Here is a 25,205-nt window from a genome sequence, read left to right on the forward strand (position 1 = left end):
GATGTGCAAACGTTACAGGAGTGTGTGACCAATGCAGGACAGATTGGCCCATGTCTTAACAGCAACTAGCTTCCGGACGTACCATGATAGGAACTTTTCTAGATTCGATCTATGTTACCTCCTGCAGGTATACATGACATTTCTTTTCTAACACGCTGTATCGGCGTTTCCATGGGACTGGAAAAATTAATTTCCTGTACGTAGGAGATTATTATTATTTATTTTATGGCCTTCATTGGACCACTCTAGTCAAAAATACAAATTTTTAAATGAGTTGTTACACAGGGATACAATTTGGCTCAACAATAACTTAATATCACATTTTGGTAATATAATTATTAGAGTCTATTCTTATATGAAAGGTGTTTTGCTCTTCTGTCTGCCCAATATTTCTACGTTCTTTCAGATATTTTCTTTCTTTCTTCGTCTGAGACCACTCTTCCTGTACTCCTTTTATTGATTTTCATTTGTAGTCTGGTTTGTGGGTCTTGCAGTATTCTGGTTTTCTCTGTCATGTTTTTTAGGTCATCTACTGTAATTTGGAGTTCTTTTGTATCTTCCTTAATTTCTGTGATCCATTTAATGTCGCTCTTGCTGTTCCACAATTTTTGTATTATTTTTTTACTAATTCTGTTTTCTGGAGTTCTCATCAGATGTCCAAAGAATGAGATGCGTTTCTTCCTGATCGTGCTCATGACTGGTTCTATTTTCTTATATACTGTTTCATTTGATGCTATTTTCCAATGTCCATTTATTTTATACTGTTTATTTATACATGTTCTAATTCTTCTTCTTTCTATTTTTAGTATTCTGTCAATTTCTACTGGATTAGTTGTTTTGAAGATAGTTTCAGCTGCATACGTTATTTCTGGGTGTGTAACTTTTTTATACTGTTTTAATTTTGCATCTATAGATACGCTTTTTTTGTTGTATGTAGTTTTGGTAATGTAGTTTGCGTAGTTTAGTTTTTTTTTATTCTATTCTGCCATGGTGGCTTCTCATTTAGATTGTATATTATTATTTCGACTAAATATTTAAATTTATCAACAATTTTGATTTCCTGTTCTATTGTAATTTTGTTTGCAAGTGGTGTATCAGTTAGCATAATCTCCGTTTTTTCAAATGATATTCTAAGGCCTACTTTCTCTGCTATTTCTTGTAGTGATTTTACTTGCTGCCTGGATTCTTGAACGGTGTTGGCTAGGAGAGCAAGATCATCAGCGAATCCCAAGCAGTTTAAGCTAATATCATCTTTTGCACTTCCAATTCTTATCATTCTTGGATTGTCCTTGTACCATTCTCTCATTATGTATTCCAGTGCACAGTTGAACAGTAATGGTGATAGGCAGTCACCTTATCTTAAGCCTGTTTTTATGAGGGATGGTTCCGAAATTTCTCCTTTAAACTTCACTTTCGATTTGGTGTTGGTTAGAGTGAGTTGTATTATTTTAATTAGTTTTGGATGGAGTCCTAGATTTCTTAAAATTTTTGATACTGAAGGTCTGTGGAGACAGGCATATGCCTTCTTAAAATCTACAAATGTTATTGCCAAAGGTTTGTTCCGTTTCTTGTAGTATGCCATAATCAATTTTAAACTAATTATCTGCTTTGCACAGCTTCTCCATGGTCTGAAACCTCCCTGATATATTGAATAAATTACGCATAAAATGGTACTCTGAGGATCGGAGAGTCACGGTACCTGTCAGCCAGCATGCCGAAGAGCACATTGCCGATAAGAATGCCGAACATGAACACCGTCTGTGCAACGTTGGCCAGTTGCTCTCTGTCGCAGACGAGGTCCCACTGCAAAAATAATAATAATAAAAAAATAGCGTCACGTAAAATACAAATAACAACTGAGTGGTTTGGTCTGAAATGCAAGCAGGGAATAATTGCAACCATTATTGCCACATTTTTATATACAGGAACTGAATGATCGGGAGGGGTTCGGTCAACTAGCCTTAAACAGTGTAAAAAGACTGAAACAAACCAATACAGTCTATAGTCAATTATATTTGCAATATATTATTTAAAGACTGACAAACTTAACACAGACTTAATTATTCCACAATGTCTATACTGAATAAACACGTTTCTGTCCACAACTAAGAAACGAATATTAACCTCAGTGTTTATATATACAAAATATCACAAAATCCCTCCAATGCACAAGCAACCAATAACTACGTGCAGCGAAAAGGCAAATTACCGAAAATCCTCCAGTACACTTGTTCGCTCACTGCTTGAATACTCTTCAACAGTGTGGGATCCGTACCAGATAGGGTTGATAGAAGAGATAGAGAAGATCCAACGGAGAACAGCGCGCTTCGCTACAGGATCATTTAGTAATCGCGAAAGCGTTACGGAGATGATAGATAAACTCCAGTGGAAGACTCTGCAGGAGAGACGCTCAGTATATCGGTACGGGCTTTTGTTGAAGTTTCGAGAACATACCTTCACCGAAGAGTCAAGCAGTATATTGCTCCCTCCTACGTATATCTCGCGAAGAGACCATGAGGATAAAATCAGAGAGATTAGAGCCCACACAGAGGCATACCGACAATCCTTCTTTCCACGAACAATACGAGACTGGAATAGAAGGTACTCAAGGTACTCTCCGCCGCACACCGTCAGGTGGCTTGCGGAGTGTGGATGTAGATGTAGAATACCTAAGTCTCTTTCGACACTACTAGCACGATCCGAGCAGGCTGCGACCTCTCATGTTGCGCGGCTTCTCTCCAATGCACACTGCGTCCGACCACTTCCGACTCCCGTCATCAACTGCTCGCTCTCCACTACACGCGACAGTAAGACCTCAGATCAGAGTTTATGTATGTACACAGCAGAATTACAGATGTCCATCTTTCATAATTCCCACCCTCACTTAAAAATTTTGTGGAGTGATACTTGCCTAACATGTTGGCAAGGAGCAAACGCAAAATTCTTACATAATAATTTGAGAAGAATAGCATCAGATGTTTTAAAAAAGTAATAGAATACATAAACATCAGCGTAAGATTACGTAAGTACAATGTAGTCAAGAAAAAATATATAATTATCATCTTGTGCAGCTGACACTGATAGTGCTTAATTTGACAGAATAACAAAATGTTATTTATAGTCCTCCAGGAGTGTAAAAAGTCTTTTAGTTGTGTAGATACAAATATCACATCGAATTGCAAATGGTGCAAAGAGAGAGAAAATGTATATACACATATCATTGTGCTGGTGAGCAGTCAAATATGCCTGACTTAATAGTACACCCCACTCTGCATTGTAGCCAGATTTGTTGAAGATGGCGGATCCAAGATGGCGGTGGGAGATATGGCAATGTCACAATGACGTCATGGTAGGAAGTTGAAATTTTGGCGAGAAAATAGTTCACTTGGGCTACCTCCACTAACCTAAGAAAGTGTTGGGAAAATAGGTCACTTGGGCTACCTCCACTATCGTAAGTCATCGGACCGTCACCTCTTCCTTGAAATTGGTGGGAAAAGGACTCAGCCTGGGCTGGGCTGACGGATAGGATGGAAGTAAGTCTTTATTTTGCATGCAGTCTTTATTTAAACAATTTGATTTGTCATAGGCAGTAGCTCCAGCCAGTGTGTTCACCATCAGGTCTCGAGTCCAACTGACCTAGTACACAGTACTGCCACCAGAGGGCGCTGTCGTCCCATGGCGGTCTGTAGGGGAGGGGGCGGGGGTGTCCAGTTGCTGGAGAGAGGAAGCAGTGCACTTTATTTATTTTGGAATGATTTATTTAGGGGTGGATTTCACTTAGTTTATTTATTACACTGATACAAAACACTTGCTCTGACATGCTTGGGGTCACAACACACAGCCTACAGACCTGTGAACTACTTGTAAATCACCGAAATAATGCAGTATACTGATATACAGATGTGCAAACAACTAATAAATTGTCAAAATAATGCATGCATAATGCTCTGCAAACACGCTTACTAATTATAAACTGTTGAAATAATGCATTGCACAACACACACACATGTGCACAAAATAATGCAACAGACATGAAAACAATTCATAAATTTTCAAAACATAATCCATGGGTAACGCTATGCAAACATGCTCACAATGCTTAAACAGCCAAAAATGATGCAGTGCACAAACACTCACTGCACATAAAAACACTTTCGAACTATGATCAACAGCAACGTGTCAGCGAACTGTTCCCTACAGAGTTCCAAGGTATGTATGCTTGGTGGCATGCTCATGTCGGTCCCATATGGGAGACGCTTTTGGGCCACGTTCACTTGTTTGCCGTTCCTGGTACAACGCCTTTCTATCTGCGGCCCAGCAAAGATCTAATTACTAATCGACTCACCATTGTAAGTGTAGATAAAAGGTTGTCAGTCTTATACTGACGTCACAGGTCTATGTAAATAAGAGCCAAGTCTACCTCTCAGAAATCGCGAAGTGTTGCAGAAATAATTAACAGTCGCTTTTGTTGCTGTTGTAGGAGCTTTTCTGGTGCCTCAGCTTGTCGGCATTGAAATTCTCGCCCTAAAAGAATAACAACGAATGCATTCATCCTGATGGTCCTAATGAGGCATCCTGTGCTACCCTTCCTGGAAACCGCGACATCCTGCTTTCAACACACGTCTCACCGATGGTACACGTTCTCAACGCTAAAAGCCTTCATCATGTATGTGCACGCTCGAGAAAACATTGTAAATCATACACTCCTGGAAATGGAAAAAAGAACACATTGACACCGGTGTGTCAAACCCACCATACTTGCTCCGGACACTGCGAGAGGGCTGTACAAGCAATGATCACACGCACGGCACAGCGGCCACACCAGGAACCGCGGTGTTGGCCGTCGAATGGCGCTAGCTGCGCAGCATTTGTGCACCCCCGCCGTCAGTGTCAGCCAGTTTGCCGTGGCATACGGAGCTCCATCGCAGTCTTTAACACTGGTAGCATGCCGCGACAGCGTGGACGTGAACCGTATGTGCAGTTGACGGACTTTGAGCGAGGGCGTATAGTGGGCATGCGGGAGGCCGGGTGGACGTACCGTCGAATTGCTCAACACTTGGGGCGTGAGGTCTCCACAGTACATCGATGTTGTCGCCAGTGGTCGGCGGAAGGTGCACGTGCCCGTCGACCTGGGACCGGACCGCAGCGACGCATGGATGCACGCCAAGACCGTAGGATCCTACGCAGTGCCGTAGGGGACCGCACCGCCACTTCCCAGCAAATTAGGGACACTGTTGCTCCTGGGGTATCGGCGAGGACCATTCGCAACCGTCTCCATGAAGCTGGGCAACGGTCCCGCACACCGTTAGGCCGTCTTCCGCTCACGCCCCAACATCGTGCAGCCCGCCTCCAGTGGTGTCGCGACAGGCGTGAATGGAGGGACGAATGGAGACGTGTCGTCTTCAGCGATGAGAGTCGCTTCTGCCTTGGTGCCAATGATGGTCGTATGCGTGTTTGGCGCCGTGCAGGTGAGCGCCACAATCAGGACTGCATACGACCGAGGCACACAGGGCCAACACCCGGCATCATGGTGTGGGGAGCGATCTCCTACACTGGCCGTACACCACTGGTGATCGTCGAGGGGACACTGAATAGTGCACGGTACATCCAAACCGTCATCGAACCCATCGTTCTACCATTCCTAGACCGGCAAGGGAACTTGCTGTTCCAACAGGACAATGCACGTCCGCATGTATCCCATGCCACCCAACGCGCTCTAGAAGGTGTAAGTCAACTACCCTGGCCAGCAAGATCTCCGGATCTGTCCCCCATTGAGCATGTTTGGGACTGGATGAAGCGTCGTCTCACGCGATCTGCACGTCCAGCACGAACGCTGGTCCAACTGAGGCGCCAGGGGGAAATGGCATGGCAAGCCGTTCCACAGGACTACATCCAGCATCTCTACGATCGTCTCCATGGGAGAATAGCAGCCTGCATTGCTGCGAAAGGTGGATATACACTGTACTAGTGCCGACATTGTGCATGCTCTGTTGCCTGTGTCTCTGTGCCTGTGGTTCTGTCAGTGTGATCATGTGATGTATCTGACCCCAGGAATGTGTCAATAAAGTTTCCCCTTCCTGGGACAATGAATTCACGGTGTTTTTATTTCAATTTCCAGGAGTGTAAAAGCATTCATGTTGTTTGGAAAAAGAGCATTGTCTAAGAACAGACGGGAAAATCAGAACAGTTATACAAACATAATTCGAAGCACTGTCCTGTAGTAGAGAAAAATGCTGGAAATTTCGGTGTCCTATAGCTGCTGGATATGTCCCAATGCTACAATGGCGGTCCCACCGTAGATACCGTGCCCCATCTTGCTAGAACCAGTCCGTAGAGGCTCCTACGTCCCAGCACAAATGATGTCTTGTGCATGAATGGAGCATACTGATTGACACTTACTGAATTTACCAGCCGGTGTGGGAGCACTGCCTGTCTTTCTTTTACTGCTGACAAGGCTTTCAGCGGCGAAACTATTCTGTACAGATCGCCATATTGCACTGACAGTTAAACCTTGCAAAAGTGGTCTACAGATCGTCAAATATGGGAAGACACTTCCTCAATTACTCTTCTCTGCCACTGACGACGAAAGCGCCGATATTTCAGCATGAAACCGATCTCCAACCCGGCTGTATACCACCACATACCGTATCGACGTAGTTGAAATGAATCTGAGCACTATGGTACTTAACATCTGAGGTCATCAGTCCCCTAGAACTTAGAATTGCTTAAACCTAACTAACCTAAGGACATCACACACACCCATGCTCGAGGCAGGATCGAACCTGCGACCGTAGTGGTCGCGCGGTTCCAGACTGTAGCGCGTAGAACCGCTCGGCCACACCGGCCGGCATATCGACGTAGTAAACACGCAATTCATATCCTGCGCCATACATAGTCACCACTTCTGCATCCTGCATATAGCTAACAACCACCAGACACTCGTACGTAAACTGTGAAGACTGTTGCACAAATGCTGCGTCGGGTGCCCTCGGCACAATTTGTGGCACCTACCTGCTTGCTTGCTACACTCATCTCCAGACTGGGATTACAGGAAAATATGTATTTTCACATGGTGTGCCAGAATGTCTTGCCATTTTCGCGATACTTTTGGATATCAAGCACATAGCAATATGCTACCGATCGCTTGCACAGTATAATTCCGAAGATACAGACTGGAAATTTTTTCTGTACAAACCCACAACCTTAGTGAGGTGGAACATGCTGTAAACCACTGAATAACTAGAAACTTATCCTGTCTACGAAGATCTTTAGGTGAAAACTCGAAAAAAATATAGGAATCTGATTTGTGAATATCGATGTCGGTGATATAGCAGATTCCAAATTATGTTTATAATTTACAAAGTCAACTAATGTGTTTCTCATGTCTAGAGAACCAGCAAATGTGTCTTCCACCTGCTAGATGCACACACCACAGTCGATGTTCTCTCAAACAAATAAAGGCGGGAAACGTGCAGAAGCAGTCAATCAGACAATTTACATGGGAGGGAATAATGGTCCAGAGCAAACACACAACCATATTGAATCTTCTCAAATTTCCACACGATCACAAAGACTGTCCAACACATACTAAGCATTAGTTCGCTATTCGGCCGTTTAGAGGATCACATATTTCAGTCAGCTACATTCCTGCAGCCCAGCAGGCTTCTCCATTCGGAAGGCTCCTGCTGTTAGTGGGAAACGTGAATGATTCCTGCCACAGGCCACCACAGCCGGGCGCCACGCACCCCTAGACAGAATCGTCCTAGGAAACCAGTCACATATACACTCCTGGAAATTGAAATAAGAACACCGTGAATTCATTGTCCCAGGAAGGGGAAACTTTATTGACACATTCCTGGGGTCAGATACATCACATGATCACACTGACAGAACCACAGGCACAGAGACACAGGCAACAGAGCATGCACAATGTCGGCACTAGTACAGTGTATATCCACCTTTCGCAGCAATGCAGGCTGCTATTCTCCCATGGAGACGATCGTAGAGATGCTGGATGTAGTCCTGTGGAACGGCTTGCCATGCCATTTCCACTTGGCGCCTCAGTTGGACCAGCGTTCGTGCTGGACGTGCAGACCGCGTGAGACGACGCTTCATCCAGTCCCAAACATGCTCAATGGGGGACAGATCCGGAGATCTTGCTGGCCAGGGTAGTTGACTTACACCTTCTAGAGCACGTTGGGTGGCACGGGATACATGCGGACGTGCATTGTCCAGTTGGAACAGCAAGTTCCCTTGCCGGTCTAGGACTGGTAGAACGATGGGTTCGATGACGGTTTGGATGTACCGTGCACTATTCAGTGTCACCTCGACGATCACCAGTGGTGTACGGCCAGTGTAGGAGATCGCTCCCCACACCATGATGCCGGGTGTTGGCCCTGTGTGCCTCGGTCGTACGCAGTCCTGATTGTGGCGCTCACCTGCACGGCGCCAAACACGCATACGACCATCATTGGCACCAAGGCAGAAGCGACTCTCATCGCTGAAGACGACACGTCTCCATTCGTCCCTCCATTCACGCCTGTCGCGACACCACTGGAGGCGGGCTGCGCGATGTTGGGGCGTGAGCGGAAGACGGCCTAACGGCGTGCGGGACCGTAGCCCAGCTTCATTGAGACGGTTGCGAATGGTCCTCGCCGATACCCCAGGAGCAACAGTGTCCCTAATTTGCTGGGAAGTGGCGGTGCGGTCCCCTACGGCACTGCGTAGGATCCTACGGTCTTGGCGTGCATCCGTGCGTCGCTGCGGTCCGGTCCCAGGTCGACGGGCACGTACACCTTCCGCCGACCACTGGCGACAACATCGATGTACTGTGGAGACCTCACGCCCCACGTGTTGAGCAATTCGGCGATACGTCCACCCGGCCTCCCGCATGCCCACTATACACCCTCGCTCAAAGTCCGTCAACTGCACATACGGTTCACGTCCACGCTGTCGCGGCATGCTACCAGTGTTAAAGACTGCGATGGAGCTCCGTATGCCACGGCAAACTGGCTGACACTGACGGCGGCGGTGCACAAATGCTGCGCAGCTAGCGCCATTCGACGGCCAACACCGCGGTTCCTGGTGTGGCCGCTGTGCCGTGCGTGTGATCATTGCTTGTACAGTCCTCTCGCAGTGTCCGGAGCAAGTATGGTGGGTCTGACACACCGGTGTCAATGTGTTCTTTTTTCCATTTCCAGGAGTGTATATTTGATTGCTATACTTACAATTAAATATTACGATCGTGGTCTCAATTGGACAACACTCGACAATGAGTGAAGTATCGGAAATACATCCTGCTGACAGCTGTGGTCCCGGAAATAGAAATATCTGTACCATTCTTATGACTTGACATACTTTTCCCTTTGCTATTACTGTATTCCACGTCAAATCCATGCCTTCCCTATGAATGGACATAGTAATTCCCTTGCTCTTGTCTGAACACACACACACACACACACACACACACACACACACACACACACACACATACTTTATAAGCTTGATGCTCAAGACGAACCTATCAAGCATACTTTACTACTAAGTGTAATACTTCGCCAATAACTGATTGCTGGTGATATTAAGTAATACTGAGCAAAGATCAGCGATGAGTGGACATGTCTCATAAATTTTCTTGCGAGTGGTATCACTTCATCTTAGAAAGAGAAATGTAATCGTGTTACAAACCGACAGATGTTAAAAAACACGTTCGCAACAACTACTGTATGTTACTGTCACAAGCAGTTTTGGTTTTACAGTTGCTCACAAGTATCCGTGTTAAAAGCTATACTGGCTTTATAAAACGAGGTATTGCATTACCTCTGAATGAAGTGGTTTCTCCAGACAAATACTGCGACACTGAATATAGACGGTGATCTCCAGAGTGTATACTATTACACCAACTGTGCGGTTACACGTCGCCGACAGTGCAACCTCGTAGTAAAATTACCGAATTTAGTAAGTGATTTGGATAAGGAACATGGTATGAAACCAGTATTTGCAACTCCCTCATACCGCCGCTAGATATTTCTCCAGTAGTTGTAACGCATTCTGTCTCGATGCCACGTCAAAGTTTCAGTGATATATCCATGGGGTTATATGCGATGGTTGATTGAGAAGGATCACAAACAGTAGATGATGTGCTGATTGAGGTTGTATAAGAAATGTAAACTAGCTTTTCAGATCTCTAGTGCTATGCTTTTCGGTAGAAATGATGTCTATGGTTTGGAATCAAGTCTTTCCATTCAACCACATACATGCGTTTTATCCTATGGAGAAACCTTAACGATTACAGCCACTAGATAATCATTTTTCTGGCACTCTCCTATCTTGAGTCACCTTTTTTGAACCTATCTGCTACAGTAAAATTTTAGATATTCGCTATGCCTCTTGCAACTGCTGCCATTCCTGCAGCTTTGCGGATGAGATCGTTCCAATTTAAGTCGGAAATGAGCAGAAGTCGGAGAGATCTATATCTGCCACCTTCTGCAACCCATGCAGAAACAGAGAGACCTGAGTTAGTACGACAGGACCACGTTTTGAGCAATTGGTGAAAATGGGAACATGTTGTCATAGTTCCGCAAACAATGTACGATGTGTAAGATCAGCGCCAAACGAAGCCTGCTCCTGCAACATGAGCTAGTATAAAAGACATTATGGGAATTTGGAAAACAATGGTTCAAATGGCTCTGAGCACTATGGGACTTAATTTCTGAGGTCATCAGTCCCCTAGAACTTAGAACTACTTAAACCTAACTAACCTAAGGACACCACACACATCCATGCCCGAGGCAGGATTCGAACCTGCGACCGCAGTGGTCTCGCGGTTCCAGACTGTAGCGCCTAGAGCCGCACGGCCATTCCGGCCGGCGGGAATTTGGAGAAGGACAAGAATTTTGCTAATGTTTGTGGTGTCCCCCCCAAATTACATACAGGTACTGTAGCCCAAAGCAGATCGGTGCCCCTCAGGTCCCATTCACGTCTATCGCCCCAAGATGCTATCATTGTAATTCTGTACCATCCAACAGAGAAAAAATTACGAACTATAAAAGCTCCACTAACTTCATCCGATAGAGAACTCCATAAAATTTTTACTGCAGCTCTCTCTTCCCATGTATCGAAAACAAATACCGTCTGCTTGCAAGCATCAAGCACATGTGATGATCCTATTAAATATACAGGTATTGAGCCACTGCATAGACCGGTGTAAAGCGGCATCACCTGTACTGTGGGAGGATGATCATATCCCACAAACTATACTATAAGTCACAAGAGACGCTCCCTGTGAAACTGTGTAGTCATTTAAAACATCGCTTTTTTTATGTAACTCACTTAGTACATTGCCATAAATTTTGTTTTTTCTGCCATGACTTCGAGGTCTGTGTCAGGTTCTAAACTGACATTAACACATTCTGATCCATTACTTCTCACAGAAGTGAAGATATCACACAGTGTAAATCATGTTGTTACTGCTGCTACCATACCATACCATACCACACACACACACACACACACACACACACACACACACACACAGGATGGTTTTAAATAAAAGACATTTACAAAACGAGGAAACTGGAAGAGTTTGGCGGAGTTGTGGAGCGTTTTCAAACTGCTGTCTGAAGGTGATTGACAACCTGTACAGGCCGGCTGGGGTGGCCGAGCGGTTCTAGGCGCTTCAGTCTGGAACCGCGCGACCGTTACGGTCGCAGGTTCGAATCCCGCCTCGAGCATGGATGTGTGTGATGTCCGTAAGTTAGTTAGGTTTAATTAGTTCTAAGTTCTAGAGGACTGATAACCTCAGATGTTAAGTCCCATAGTGCTCAGAGCCATTTGAACCAACCTGTACATTTAAACTCATCTATCACAGTGACTGAATAGCTGATGGCTCTGCGTTCCATTTCAACCGATTCCTCATATTGCACTCATGTACGCGATCACTGTTTCGGTGCTAGCCATCCCCAGAAAATGTTGCCTCTATACCAAAACTCTTTCTCCATCTCCTACGTGGTAATCAACAGCATATCCGTGGACAGATGAGACAGAAAAAGACACTGTCGATGTACTGTAATAAGAAGCATCACAGTGGATAGTGCGAACAAATTTAGCAATTTTACAGTAATTTGAACACCGACCAATGATGCAACTGCTTGTTTCCAAATTTCAGTATCATTGCTAAACTGCCCCTCACTCTGCTTTGCGAGTATCATTGCGAATGTAGATAGATGACTATGCAACACATCCATTCAGTGTTAATTCCTGAAGATTACATCATCAAAGCATACCAGACAGTGATCTACATAATTCTAGCACCTCGAGCATAGTGCATAATTTATGATCTCTCTCTATGCGGATGGGAGTCACAGGGCATTCTCGCAGTCATAAGATAAACTTAGAGACTGAAAGACCCCTGCGCACTGTCTTTGACCAACCTGTCCTGCACCATCATTACCGATTTAATCTGCATCTGTCGAAAAGTAGACCGCTACATTCCGCATCTCGTGAATGAATGGAGCTTGCCGAGTCCTCGCCCATCCTAGTGCACAAGATTTATTCAGATGCACCCATGTCGAGGAGGTTAGCACCCATTATCGGTGTATAGTAATATATTTGAAAGTGTTGTGATGTAATAGCGGACGGTTAAGAAGAACAAGAAACAGGTGGTTTTTGTGGATGATGGAGCTCCAAACGTATCGAGTTCGAAGCATTTTACCTAAATTAAATCCGCTATCAATTTTAAAGTATTGTTCAAGTGTCTGGGATCAGTACCAGGAGGGTGTTAGTAAGAGAGAACATAAACACACGCACTCCTAAGGCTACACAGTTCTGCACTTAAAACAGGCTATAATGTTTCCGACCTATTAGTCATGTGGAATGCAGCGCTGTTAATATTTCAATGTAGGAAATATATTTCCAGTGCATGACACACATCCTTCTTGCAGATTTCTCTACGATAAACTATGGTAACTAACAGTAAAATGAAAAAACTGCTTCCTTAAAATATCAATTCTGAGAGATATGTGCAGAATGCAGCTTTGCAGATATATATAGTGTCCACTGTTCATGTCCGATCATGCTTCAGAAATTATACTATGCCCGCATCAGTCCTATATAAAATGATCGTTAGTAATGGGGAATACCTCTTATAAGGAAACAGATAAATGCATAGCAGCAGTGTTCGACATGTGAAATTACACGTCATGCGGCCACTAACTGTGTAAATGACACATCTGTCAAGCAGATGTATACACAGGGATTGCAGTGCCTCACAGATACCTATCGCTAACTTAGAATCATCTTAATTATGAAACTGAAGTCTCGATTTTTATATCCAAGATGTGATAGGGGAATGGAGTGCGCCGACCGGAGTGGCCGTGCGGTTCTAGGCGCTACAGTCTGGAGCCGAGCGACCGCTACGGTCGCAGGTTCGAATCCTGCCTCAGGCATGGATGTGTGTGATGTCCTTAGGTTAGTTAGGTTTAATTAGTTCTAAGTTCTAGGCGACTGATGACCTCCGAAGTTAAGTCGCATAGTGCTCAGAGCCATTTGAACCAACCATTTGAATGGAGTAAATCGCATAAATCTCCGTTCGTTTACAGGAATGTATCGAAACAGGATGGTCACGTTTCATCACTCATGAGATGGAAGTCCTCTGATGACCGAGAGGTCTGCTGTTAACGATCGCATGTGCTCTAGGCACATACAGAAAACGTGGTTTTATACGAGTCTAACGCTGGCTATGTCACTCAGCTCAAGCATCCTGACAGAACAGTGGAAAAAAATGGCCAATGGCCCGCAGCAACATCTCTCCCCCTCTCTAGAATGCATCATCAGTCTGCCATTAAATCGTACCTCATTACAGCTCTATCTCAATCGATCACTCTGTCCACACTCTGTCATTCTTTGTTGCAGATACATGTTTGTTTAGAGGCAGATGGCTCTCTGTTTTCCTGAAAAGCGTGAAATACAGTAGTCAACTCATGTGTATGACTGTTACCGCAATAGACATTCCATAGAATGCTGCCTCGATGGAAAAAAGTGACTGTTTTCCTGGTTCCCTTCGTTTCCATATTGACGTTATTTCGGATTTCTCTTGCTGTCGCATTCATGTTCCTATGGACAAGAACTGTTCTGCGCGAGCCAGAAGACACACAAGTAAATCCTCAATTTCCCCGCATTTCGGTGTATTTTCCTTCAATTTATACGTATTTTCCATCATTTTTTCGCAATTTTATCGATTTTATGTCACTTCTACCCATGTGATCATGACATGCCCTCTCGTTCCGTGTTCTAAAATTGCTTGTAAATGCACTGTTTTTCTGATCGAGCAGCGTAGTATGTCACTGTACTCGATTGCATCCAGTCTCCTCCACCCCCATATTTTACATTTGCAGTGTGTTTGCTCTGTTTTCTGTATGTCTGTGTATGTGCATGTGTTGCAGATGGCTCGGGGGGTGAGGAGGAGGTTAGGTTAGTGGAGGTAGCCCAGTTGAGCTATTTTCCTGCCAAAATTAGAACTTCCCACTTTGACGTCATTGCGACGTTGCCATATCTACTGCTGCCATCTTGGATCCGCCATCTTGAATAAATCTGGCAAAATGCAGAGTGGGGCGACACAAACTTTGTCCCACTGCTGACACTGGCTGCAGTTCATTTAACAAGACAAAAAATGTTATTTACAGTTCTTTAGCACAGTAAAAACCATCTGGCAACAGAAAACCAGGCAAAGAAACACGTTTTAGGTGCAGCAGACTCAGGGACAACTCTCACTATATCCACTGACAACCACACCAAAATGTAATAGTGTGTCACTCCTTTTCATATTCAGATAAAGATACAGTACAGAATCAGTAGTAAAAGGCACAAGTATACCTTGCTGAGCACCAAAGAATTCATGACGATCATAAAAGCATTGACATTGTATCCCTTTGAGAAAATAGGTTCTCATAATTGACATAGGAGATAAAGAGTCTCATATATGACACAGTACCATAAACAAATCATAGTGAATAAATGAATAATAGTAAGTTATATGAATGTTAGTATAAAAGTCGAAGTTATGTGAATAGGCACATAAGCTCTTTGCTCAGTAAATGACCAAAGATAATTACGTGTGACAAGTTCCTTGAAGTAAGTTGTAAATATGGAGTTAGGTCGATCACATAGTGGCAAACTTGCTCTACATAAATTAATCCTCCGAAGGTACAGTACATAGAGTACCATAAAGAACATGTCTTGATGCAGAACACACAAAATATGTGACATATAGCATCACTGAATGATATACAGATTTGTCCAAAGACATTAATGGTGACATATCTAAAAAAAAAAAGGGTTACAATTAATTGTAGATCCTAGAGTTAATATATACACAGTAGTTACATGCCATTTAAATTATTATATAAGAGAAAATTAGCATTTCTCGTAGATACATTTACACACACAGAAAAATTACAGGTAAACAATCAAAATATGAAGTTCATATAATGCAGTTTCTGTGGTAGATATTCTTTCTTAAATATATGTGAGCATACATGCAATTCCTTCTTATAGTGCAAGTGACTTGAGCTCCAGTCAACATAAATCAGTTAAGAATGTCATTTCTTATGATTGCATGTTCAGTTTAGTTCTCATAACTTATTACACATTCAATCATTAAGTAATGGGTCTGTGATTATCACAAGTACTTCCTTATTATTAGAACATAATTATTTCATTTCTCAAAACTTATACTATCGTTTACATGATAATCATCATGTAGAAAATACCAGATAGCGACACAAGGTCAGTATCATCAGATGTCTAATATCAGCTTGTCTGTATGTTGAGTCCGAATTGTATGGGCGTATGTAGTTAGTCGCAACAGCAAAATAAATATGACATCAGAAGACACATAATATAAAGCAACTAATAATGACGTAACTTACTCTAAAATGAAACACTAAAAATGAAAAATATCCTGTAATTGTTCAGTATCAGCTGAAAGAAATGGTTTAGTAACCGAAAATGAAGCAATTAACTTCTCTTGAGCTTCAGTATTGCTTAATGAAAAGAGAAAAAAATCATCTTACAAGCATTAACGTGACAGAATCACTGAGCCACTGCTGTAACAGAGCGATAAGGGCAAGTCTGAAATAGAATTGTTTAAATAGAAAGACACTTAGGTATTGAAGTAATTCATTTTACGCAATTATTTTCAACATGCATAATATGTAGCTGTTTGACTTGCATCAAGACGTAACAATGCTACATCCTGAAAAGAAAAGATTGCCAAATTGCATAACGTATTTACATACAGGTCATGGATCAATGTTTTTAGCACGGCTGGGTACTTCTGGAATGTCAAGTTCTCGGTAACAGACCACGGCAACATTCGTATTGTTAGAATGTAACTCGCTCGCTACGTACGTTGTACTCCGATATGAAAATTATTGTTTAGTTCCTACAAATGCGTAGAGTTCTGTGTTCTTTTTATTGCTTCCGCAATAGAGAAAAATTCAATTATGATCATGTCGCACACAAGAAATTAAGTACAGTGAGTGTAAACAGTAATAAGTAGAAAAACGTTTTTTCTTTCACTGAGGCAATATCGTTGCACAGCTTCACAAAGCTAGAAAATTCATTTCACGCATACCTCACATAATTCAGCAGTAGAGAAAAAATCTTTGTAGAACTATCCACCCTCATTACTCGACAGATACATCCTCATATGCACTCTTATCTCCAAACAGGTGAAAAGAAAATGTGTTATCTGCAAGCGCTGGTGTTTCATACAGGTAAAAGTTGTGTGTTTTCTAGAGTTTATAATGTTTATAGCAGGTATGATTGGTACCTCAAACCATAATTATTTTTCTTTCCATAATCTATAACACTTAGCGTCATAATACATCTAGTTAGTAGCAACAAAACTTCAGTAGTACTTTCCACTCAGGAAGCCTTTTATAACAAAATACATCTCTTTTGAAGATATCACTGTGACTACCTTCGAATAAAGTGTGCACAAACAGAAAGCTGTCTGTATCTAGTATAGCCTTGTCTTGTTCCATAAAGAGCCGCAAAAAATGCTTCCTCACTAAATCATATAAACGCCTCGTCTGCCTACTTCAGAATAACATATTTCATGAGCATTCAGCACAGCCCGCCCGGTTGGCCGTACGGTCTGACGCACTGCTTTCCGGGAGGGAAGGCGTGCCCGTCCCCGGCACGAATCCGCCCGACGGATTAGTGTCGAGGTCCGGTGAGCCGGCCAGCCTGTGGATGGTTTTTAAGGCGGTTTTCCATCTGCCTCGGCGATTTCAGGCTGGTTCCCCTTATTCCTGTTCCGCCTCAGTTACACAGCGTCGGAGACTGCTGTGCAAACACCGTTTCCACGTACGCGTACACCATAATTATTCTACCACGCACGTGTGGTGCGGCGGTGGGATGAGTGGCTCGTTGTGGGGTCGTGAACGACTGAGGGCTACGGCGGGGACGAAACCTACCCGTCGTTTCTAGGTCCCCAGTTCAGTACAATATAATACCATACAACCTTCAGCATATTATCCTACGAATCATAATCCACATAATATACCATAACTGCACAATAATATGCAATAGTTGCACCATAATAACCCATAGTAACATCATAAGCCTCACATGGTAATCCTAAAGCTAAATTCTTCGTCATATTCCATATCTATAGCGCACAGTGTTCTCTAGATTCATCATGTGTGTGCATACAACTCTGAAATTATCACTCATCAAAATACTTCATAAATAGCAGAAAAATCATCAGTCAGAAATGTACCTAGTTAAAGTGACTGCCCATCAGAAATACCTTTCTCAAGTCACAACCACTCATACAGTCTTTCGTTCAAAATAAAGTCAGCTGTCATTCCTCAACAATTCATGTCCTACGTCACAAAATATGTACCTACCGAAAGCCATCTCGTGTTCGTTCCTCAAAAATAACACAGTATTCCGTCTGGTAAAGGTAATGCAAAATGTACATCACAAATTATCACAAGACGCAAAAAACTTCATTATGTGTGCAAATTATCTTCCTGAAGAAAAAAATGAATGTCTTAGAACCTCAAAGCCAAGTATACTCTGCTATGCCAAGATCTCAAAAGAAAAATTCTACACTCATGAAATGAGATAACAGTATTACATTTCAATCACATACTTCACTCGTAAATTCACAATAATACCAGCTGAAGTGAAATTGTTCATAGATGGCTTACCATGCCATATTGTCATAGTGCAAATACAGACGCAAAAAAATTGCTTGATTTCACTATATTATTAGCTTGTCAGACTATGGTTAGCAAATTCAGAGTACTTTTATTCACACAGCACAGATCATATATCACACTATTCTGTAAAATTCCGTAATAAGTAGATTTACAGAAAGAGATATGTTAATAGATACACAGAGTAGGTGAAGATTGTGAAACAGCGCTTAAAGCTAAAGTAAAAAAATGGGCTGCAACAGCTGGGGCACATATGCTTGCCACTGCATATGTTTACCTAAGTACAGTAAACCCCTAGGGTGCTATTCTTTGTACACTTTGATGTTCGAGACATGATGAAGACCTCATGATTTATGCGTGCGTATGGTTTCAAGTTCCACAGTATTTGCATGTGCGTTTCGCCATATTCGAAAATGACTTTCATACACCATGAAAAACTTGCTGCTTAAAGACTTCCCTTTATGATATAAACGATGCGATCTGAGCAACATTTTCTGACCTAATTGTAAACTCTTGATGCTCACTCGTGGGTTCTATAGCTTCTTTGTTTTTTCGGCGCCTTTCTTGATGTTTTCCAGTGCTAAATCAATTATTTCACAGCGTCTTAAACATCGTTGTGTCGGGAAGGCTAGTAAATGTTTTATACGATGTGGCGGTGGTTTATTCTTTAATAAAAGGAGTGGAGGTACAGTTGTATAATTGTGCGGTAGTTAATTATTGAGATTTTGAAAATCAGATAGGTGTGAATCCGAATTTCTATACTGAGGATAGTAATCCGATTTGCAAAATGTACCTAATTCTTTCATAATGTGTTCTGAGGAGTTACAAAATGGCATAAAACTTGATGTAAATATTGGTCTAATTCTTCTACGTATCAAAGTTTTTAGCCATATATTAGAACGAAATTGTTGGCCATTATCACGATTACTTTGTTTACATGCCCTACTTCTTTCAGAAAAATCTTTACGAATGCTAGAGAAACATATTTTGCAGTAGCTTTCCATAAAAGTGTCAATGACACAAATTTACAGGTAAGCTCACCAGCTGTAAAAACAAATGAATGAAAATGTTCACATATCTTAACAGGACCGAAAATGTCAACAGCAGCCAATTCTTTTAGTTTCACAGGAATGATCGGACATAGCGGTGTTCTGTGCGTAACGGTAGGTGGTATAGCGTTTTGACATAGTTTGCATTTTCCTAAGACAGTAAGAATTCGCTTTTCCATATTGCTGAAGTAACATGTCATTTCTGAAAACATTTCTTAGTGCCAAAGTGTGCGTAGCTGAGATGTGTGTACCAAATGAGTTTGTTGACAACTTCGTCTGGGATGCAGAATACCCAAGGAGAACTGTTAGGTCATCTACGTCTGAATAAAATATTATTACGTACAAGGTAAAACTGTCTTATCGCAGTATCTGATTTGTTGTGCCATTTCTCCTTTATCACTTTCCACATACGATCTTTCCCCAGTTCGTGAGCAATATCACATAACGAGGATGAAATGAAATTTTCAAAAGCTACTTTTTGCATATATAACAAACTGTAATTATTTTATTTGCAATTTTCGTCATTACTTTGTACTAAACCAACAGGTGTACGTGAAAAAGCATGAGCAATAATTTTTTCTGGGCCCGGAATGTAAATCATGGTGAAACAGATTTCCTGAAGGAACAAAGCCCAACGTCTTAAACGAGCATGATTCAACTTAGCTGTCATAAGAAACTGAAGTGCCCAATGATCGGTATATACCTTATTGTCTTTATCTTGAAGAAAGTAACCAAATGTGACAAAAGCCCAAATTATGGCTAATACTTCAAAATCAGTAACATTTACGTTCGCTATGGTTAAGACTCGACTGGCAAAAGTTATACTTTTCTGTGTAAGAATTCAATTTCTTACAGTTTCTTGAAACAGCTGTACACCAAGACCAGATTTTGAACTATCCGTCGAAAGGCAAAAATGAAGAGAGAAATCAGGATGCGATAATATGGGGACTTTTTTTTTTTTTTTTTTTGGTCATCAGTCTACTGACTGGTTTGATGCGGCCCGCCACGAATTCCTTTCCTGTGCTAACACGTTCATCTCAGAGTAGCACTTGCAACCTACGTCCTCAATTATTCGCTTGTCGTATTCCAATCTCTGTCTTCCTCTACAGTTTTTGCCCTCTGCAGCTCCCTCTAGTACCATGGAAGTCATTTCCTCATGTCTTAGCAGATGTCCTATCATCCTGTCCCTTCTCCTTATCAGTGTTTTCCACATATTCCTTTCCTCTCCGATTCTGCGTAGAACCTCCTCATTCCTTACCTTATCAGTCCACCTAATTTTCAACATTCGTCTATAGCACCACATTTCAAATGCTTCGATTCTCTTCTGTTCCGGTTTTCCCACAGTCCATGTTTCACTACCATACAATGCTGTACTCCAGACGTACATCCTCAGAAATTTCTTCCTCAAATTAAGGCCGGTATTTGATATTAGTAGACTTCTGTTGGCCAGAAATGCCTTTTTTGCCATAGCGAGTCTGCTATTGATGTCCTCCTTGCTCCGTCCGTCATTGGTTATTTTACTGCCTAGGTAGCAGAATTTCTTAACTTCATTGACTTCGTGACCATCAATCCTGATGTTAAGTTTCTCGCTGTTCTCATTTCTACTACTTCTCATTACCTTCGTCTTTCTCCGATTTACTCTCAAACCATACTGTGTACTCATTAGACTGTTCATTCCGTTCAGCAGATCATTTAATTCTTCTTCACTTTCACTCAGGATAGCAATGTCATCAGCGAATCCTATCATTGATATCCTTTCATCTTGTATTTTAATTCCACTCCTGAACCTTTCTTTTATTTCCATCATTGCTTCCTCGATGTACAGATTGAAGAGTAGGGGCGAAAGGCTACAGCCTTGTCTTACACCCTTCTGAATACGAGCACTTCGTTCTTGATCGTCCACTCTTATTATTCCCTCTTGGTTGTTGTACATATTGTATATGACCCGTCTCTCCCTATAGCTTACCCCTACTTTTTTCAGAATATCAAACAACTTGCACCATTTTATATTGTCGGACGCTTTTTCCAGGTCGACAAATCCTATGAAAGTGTCTTGATTTTTCTTTAGCCTTGCTTCCTTTATTAGCCGTAACGTCAGAATTGCCTCTCTCGTCCTTTTACTTTTCCTAAAGCCAAACTGATCGTCACCTAGCGCATTCTCAATTTTCATTTCCATTCTTGTGTATATTATTCTTGTAAGCAGCTTCGATGCATGAGCTGTTAAGCTGATTGTGCGATAATTCTCGCACTTGTCAGCTCTTGCCGTCTTCGGAATTGTGTGGATGATGCTTTTCCGAAAGTCAGATGGTATGTCGCCAGACTCATATATTCTACACACCAACGTGAATAGTCGTTTTGTTGCCACTTCCCCCAATGATTTTAGAAATTCTGATGGAATATTATCTATCCCTTCTGCCTTATTTGACCGTAAGTCCTCCAAAGCTCTTTTAAATTCCGATTCTAATACTGGATCCCCTATCTCTTCTAAATCGACTCCTGTTTCTTCTTCTATCACATCAGACAGATCTTCACCCTCATAGAGGCTTTCAATGTATTCTTTCCACCTATCTGCTCTCTCCTCTGCATTTAACAGTGGAATTCCCGTTGCACTCTTAACGTTACCACCGTTGCTTTTAATGTCACCAAAGGTTGTTTTGACTTTCCTGTATGCTGAGTCTGTCCTTCCGACAATCACATCTTTTTCGATGTCTTCACATTTTTCCTGCAGCCATTTCTTCTTAGCTTCCCTGCATTTCCTATTTATTTCATTCCTCAGCGACTTGTACTTCTGTATTCCTGATTTTCCCGGAACATGTTTGTACTTCCTCCTTTCATCAATCAACTGAAGTATTTCTTCTTTTACCCATGGTTTCTTCGCAGCTACCTTCTTTGTACCTATGTTTTCCTTCCCAACTTCTGTGATGGCCCTTTTTAAAGATGTCCATTCCTCTTCAACTGTACTGCCTACTGCGCTATTCCTTATTGCTGTATCTATAGCGTTAGAGAACTACAAACGTATCTCGTCATTCCTTAGTACTTGCGTATCCCACTTCCTTGCGTATTGATTCTTCCTGACTAATGTCTTGAACTTCAGCCTACTCTTCATCACTACTATATTGTGATCTGAGTCTATATCTGCTCCTGGGTACGCCTTATAATCCAGTATCTGATTTCGGAATCTCTGTCTGACCATGATGTAATCTAATTGAAATCTTCCCGTATCTCCCGGCCTTTTCCAAGTATACCTCCTCCTCTTGTGATTCTTGAACAGGGTATTCGCTGTTGCTAGCTGAAACTTGTTCCAGAACTCAATTAGTCTTTCTCCTCTTTCATTCCTTGTCCCAAGTCCATATTCTCCTGTAACCTTTTCTTCTACTCCTTCCCCTACAACTGCATTCTAGTCGCCCATGACTATTAGATTTTCGTCCCCCTTTACATATTGCATTACCCTTTCAATATCTTCATACACTTTCTCTATCTGTTCATCTTCAGCTTGCGACGTCGGCACGTATACCTGAACTATCGTTGCCGGTGTTGGTCTGCTGTCGATTCTGATTAGAACAACCCGGTCACTGAACCGTTCACAGTAACACACCCTCTGCCCTACCTTCCTATTCATAACGAATCCTACACCTGTTATACCATTTTCTGCTGCTGTTGATATTATCCGATACTCATCTGACCAGAAAACCTTGTCTTCCTTCCACTTCACTTCACTGACCCCTACTATATCTAGATTGAGCCTTTGCATTTCCCTTTTCAGATTTTCTAGTTTCCCTACCACGTTCAAGCTTCTGACATTCCACACCCCGACTCGTAGAACGTTATCCTTTCGTTGATTATTCGATCTTTTTCTCATGGTAACCTCCCCCTTGGCAGTCCCCTCCCGGAGATCCGAAGGGGGGACTATTCCGGAATCTTTTGCCAATGGAGAGATCATCATGACACTTCTTCAATTACAGGCCACGTGTCCTGTGGATACACGTTACGTGTCTTTAATGCAGTGGTTTCCATTGCCTTCTGCATCTTCATGTCGTTGATCATTGCTGATTCTTTCCGCCTTTAGGGGCAATTTCCCACCCCTAGGACAAGAGAGTGCCCTGAACCTCTATCCGCTCCTCCGCCCTCTTTGACAAGGCCGCAGAATGAGGCTGACTTCTTATGGCGGAAGTCATCGGCCGCCAATGCTGATTATTTATCAAAATTTAGGCAGTGGCGGGGATCGAACCTTTTTTTTTTGTAACCATATATATTTATTTAAATACTTTAACAACGATACATTTAAAAAAAAGACATTTTATTCTATTAATCTATTATCCTAGTGATGGTTAATATTATTGTCATTTTATATGTTTTCGTTTTTCTCTTATTGTTTGTTCCTTAAACCCTTTTACATGGCCATTTGTCGTCTTTTTTTTGAGGGGGGTAGACATTGCAGGACAGGCATAACAGTTTATATTTGGCATCGTTGCATTGATTTGAGTTTATGTTTCTGTATGTGATGCACTTGTGATGACACAGGCACATTGTGTATCCTGGTTTGATCTCTTCCTCTAGTTACACTGTTTAGTGGGACAGTATGAAGGAACGTCACCATGATAGGTGGAGCAGAAGTGGAAGAAACTTTTTTTTTTTTTACATATACTACAGAATATACCTAATTGAAGAAGAGAGAAAATTTTGTCATATTACATAAGAGAAGCAGAAAGGATAGTGTGAGTAATCAATAGAATTTTATAGGCACAAAGTAAAGGAAATCAAAATATCTAATAATAATGAGTAGTTGGCACTTTCCACTAAGGAGCACTTTGTGTCACTGATTCCACTAGGAAGAAACACTTTATACTACTATACTTCACTATTTGATGCGAGAAGAGAAAGCTCTTTATCTTTTGTGTTGCACTTGTTCGCTATCACTGCACACGTTATTCTTGTGGTGAGTGTGGTGAGGTGGCTGGTGGCGGTGCTGAGGGTCACAGGCTGGGGAGGACTCTGGCGATTGCTGTCTGCAGTGGAATCTGCAGGAAGTTTTTGAAGTTCTCGTGGTATCGCCTGTGCTGCTGGGCCGTCTTGTTCTCCTCCCAGAGGTCCATCAGGAAGGCCAGCCGGTCGGTCTGCCTCCGCGCTACGATGGCGTGCGCCGTCATGGCGAGGATCCAGAGAGTCGCCAGTCGCTTGGGTCGTGGAAATGGGTTGCAGTCTGGGGCGGTGATTGCTTCCACTGTGATGCTTCCCGGCGCCGTTCTGTTGATGTGGGCCACCATCTGCTGGCACGCTTCCCAGATGTTGATGGCATTCAAGCACGTGAATCGGTGTTCGAGGGTGTCAGTCATGCCACATATGCCACACTTGTCACTTGCGACGAGTTTTATCTCCGCCAGTCTTTGGTTGGTTGGTACCGTTCTGTTAATTATTTTGTACCATGTCTCCTTCGCATGTTTAGGTAGCACGTTTTCTGAGACGTTCCCCCATATTTGTTTCCAATTGTATTGCGGGAGTTTTTGTTCAATTTTGTTTTTTGCCGGCTTCCCCCTGAGGGCCCAGTATATTCTCTTGGCTGTTCTGTGGCTGGGGTTCGCCACGGTGTCCAGAACGTAACTTTTGTTGGTGTAGTGCAGCCTGACGTGTCGCATTCTGCAGGGAATGTGTCTCGTGTCGACCGGCGCTTCTTGTGATGCGGGCTTGTATCTTCCAATTATCTTGGCTGTGACGCTGTCAGGGTTTTTGTCCTGGATGGCGAGCGTTCGTTTCAGTAGAAGGGCTGCACATTTGGTCTTTATATCAACTAGACCTAGTCCCCCTTCTTTTGTTGGCAGCGAGCACGTTGCTTGCGCCACTTTGAATATATTTCGACGCCACAACAGGTAGTACACTGCGCTCGTTAGTGCTCGCGCAATTTCTGTCGGGATGCTTAAGATTTGCGCCA

The 25,205-nt window shown here is 42.6% G+C and overlaps 1 protein-coding gene across 1 annotated transcript in view; it reads right to left on the reverse strand.

Annotated features, from left to right (window-relative positions):
- Positions 1 to 25,205, reverse strand: part of LOC126469863 (organic cation transporter protein-like) — a 373,860-nt gene that overhangs the window by 148,905 nt on the left and 199,750 nt on the right. Inside the window, exon 3 of the mRNA XM_050097173.1 lies at positions 1,700 to 1,803. Coding sequence (XP_049953130.1) covers positions 1,700 to 1,803 — 104 coding nt within the window. The remainder of the gene's footprint in view (positions 1 to 1,699; positions 1,804 to 25,205) is intronic.

The sequence above is a fragment of the Schistocerca serialis genome, chromosome 3 (assembly GCF_023864345.2).
Source record: "Schistocerca serialis cubense isolate TAMUIC-IGC-003099 chromosome 3, iqSchSeri2.2, whole genome shotgun sequence".
Classification (NCBI taxonomy): Eukaryota; Metazoa; Arthropoda; class Insecta; order Orthoptera; family Acrididae; genus Schistocerca; species Schistocerca serialis.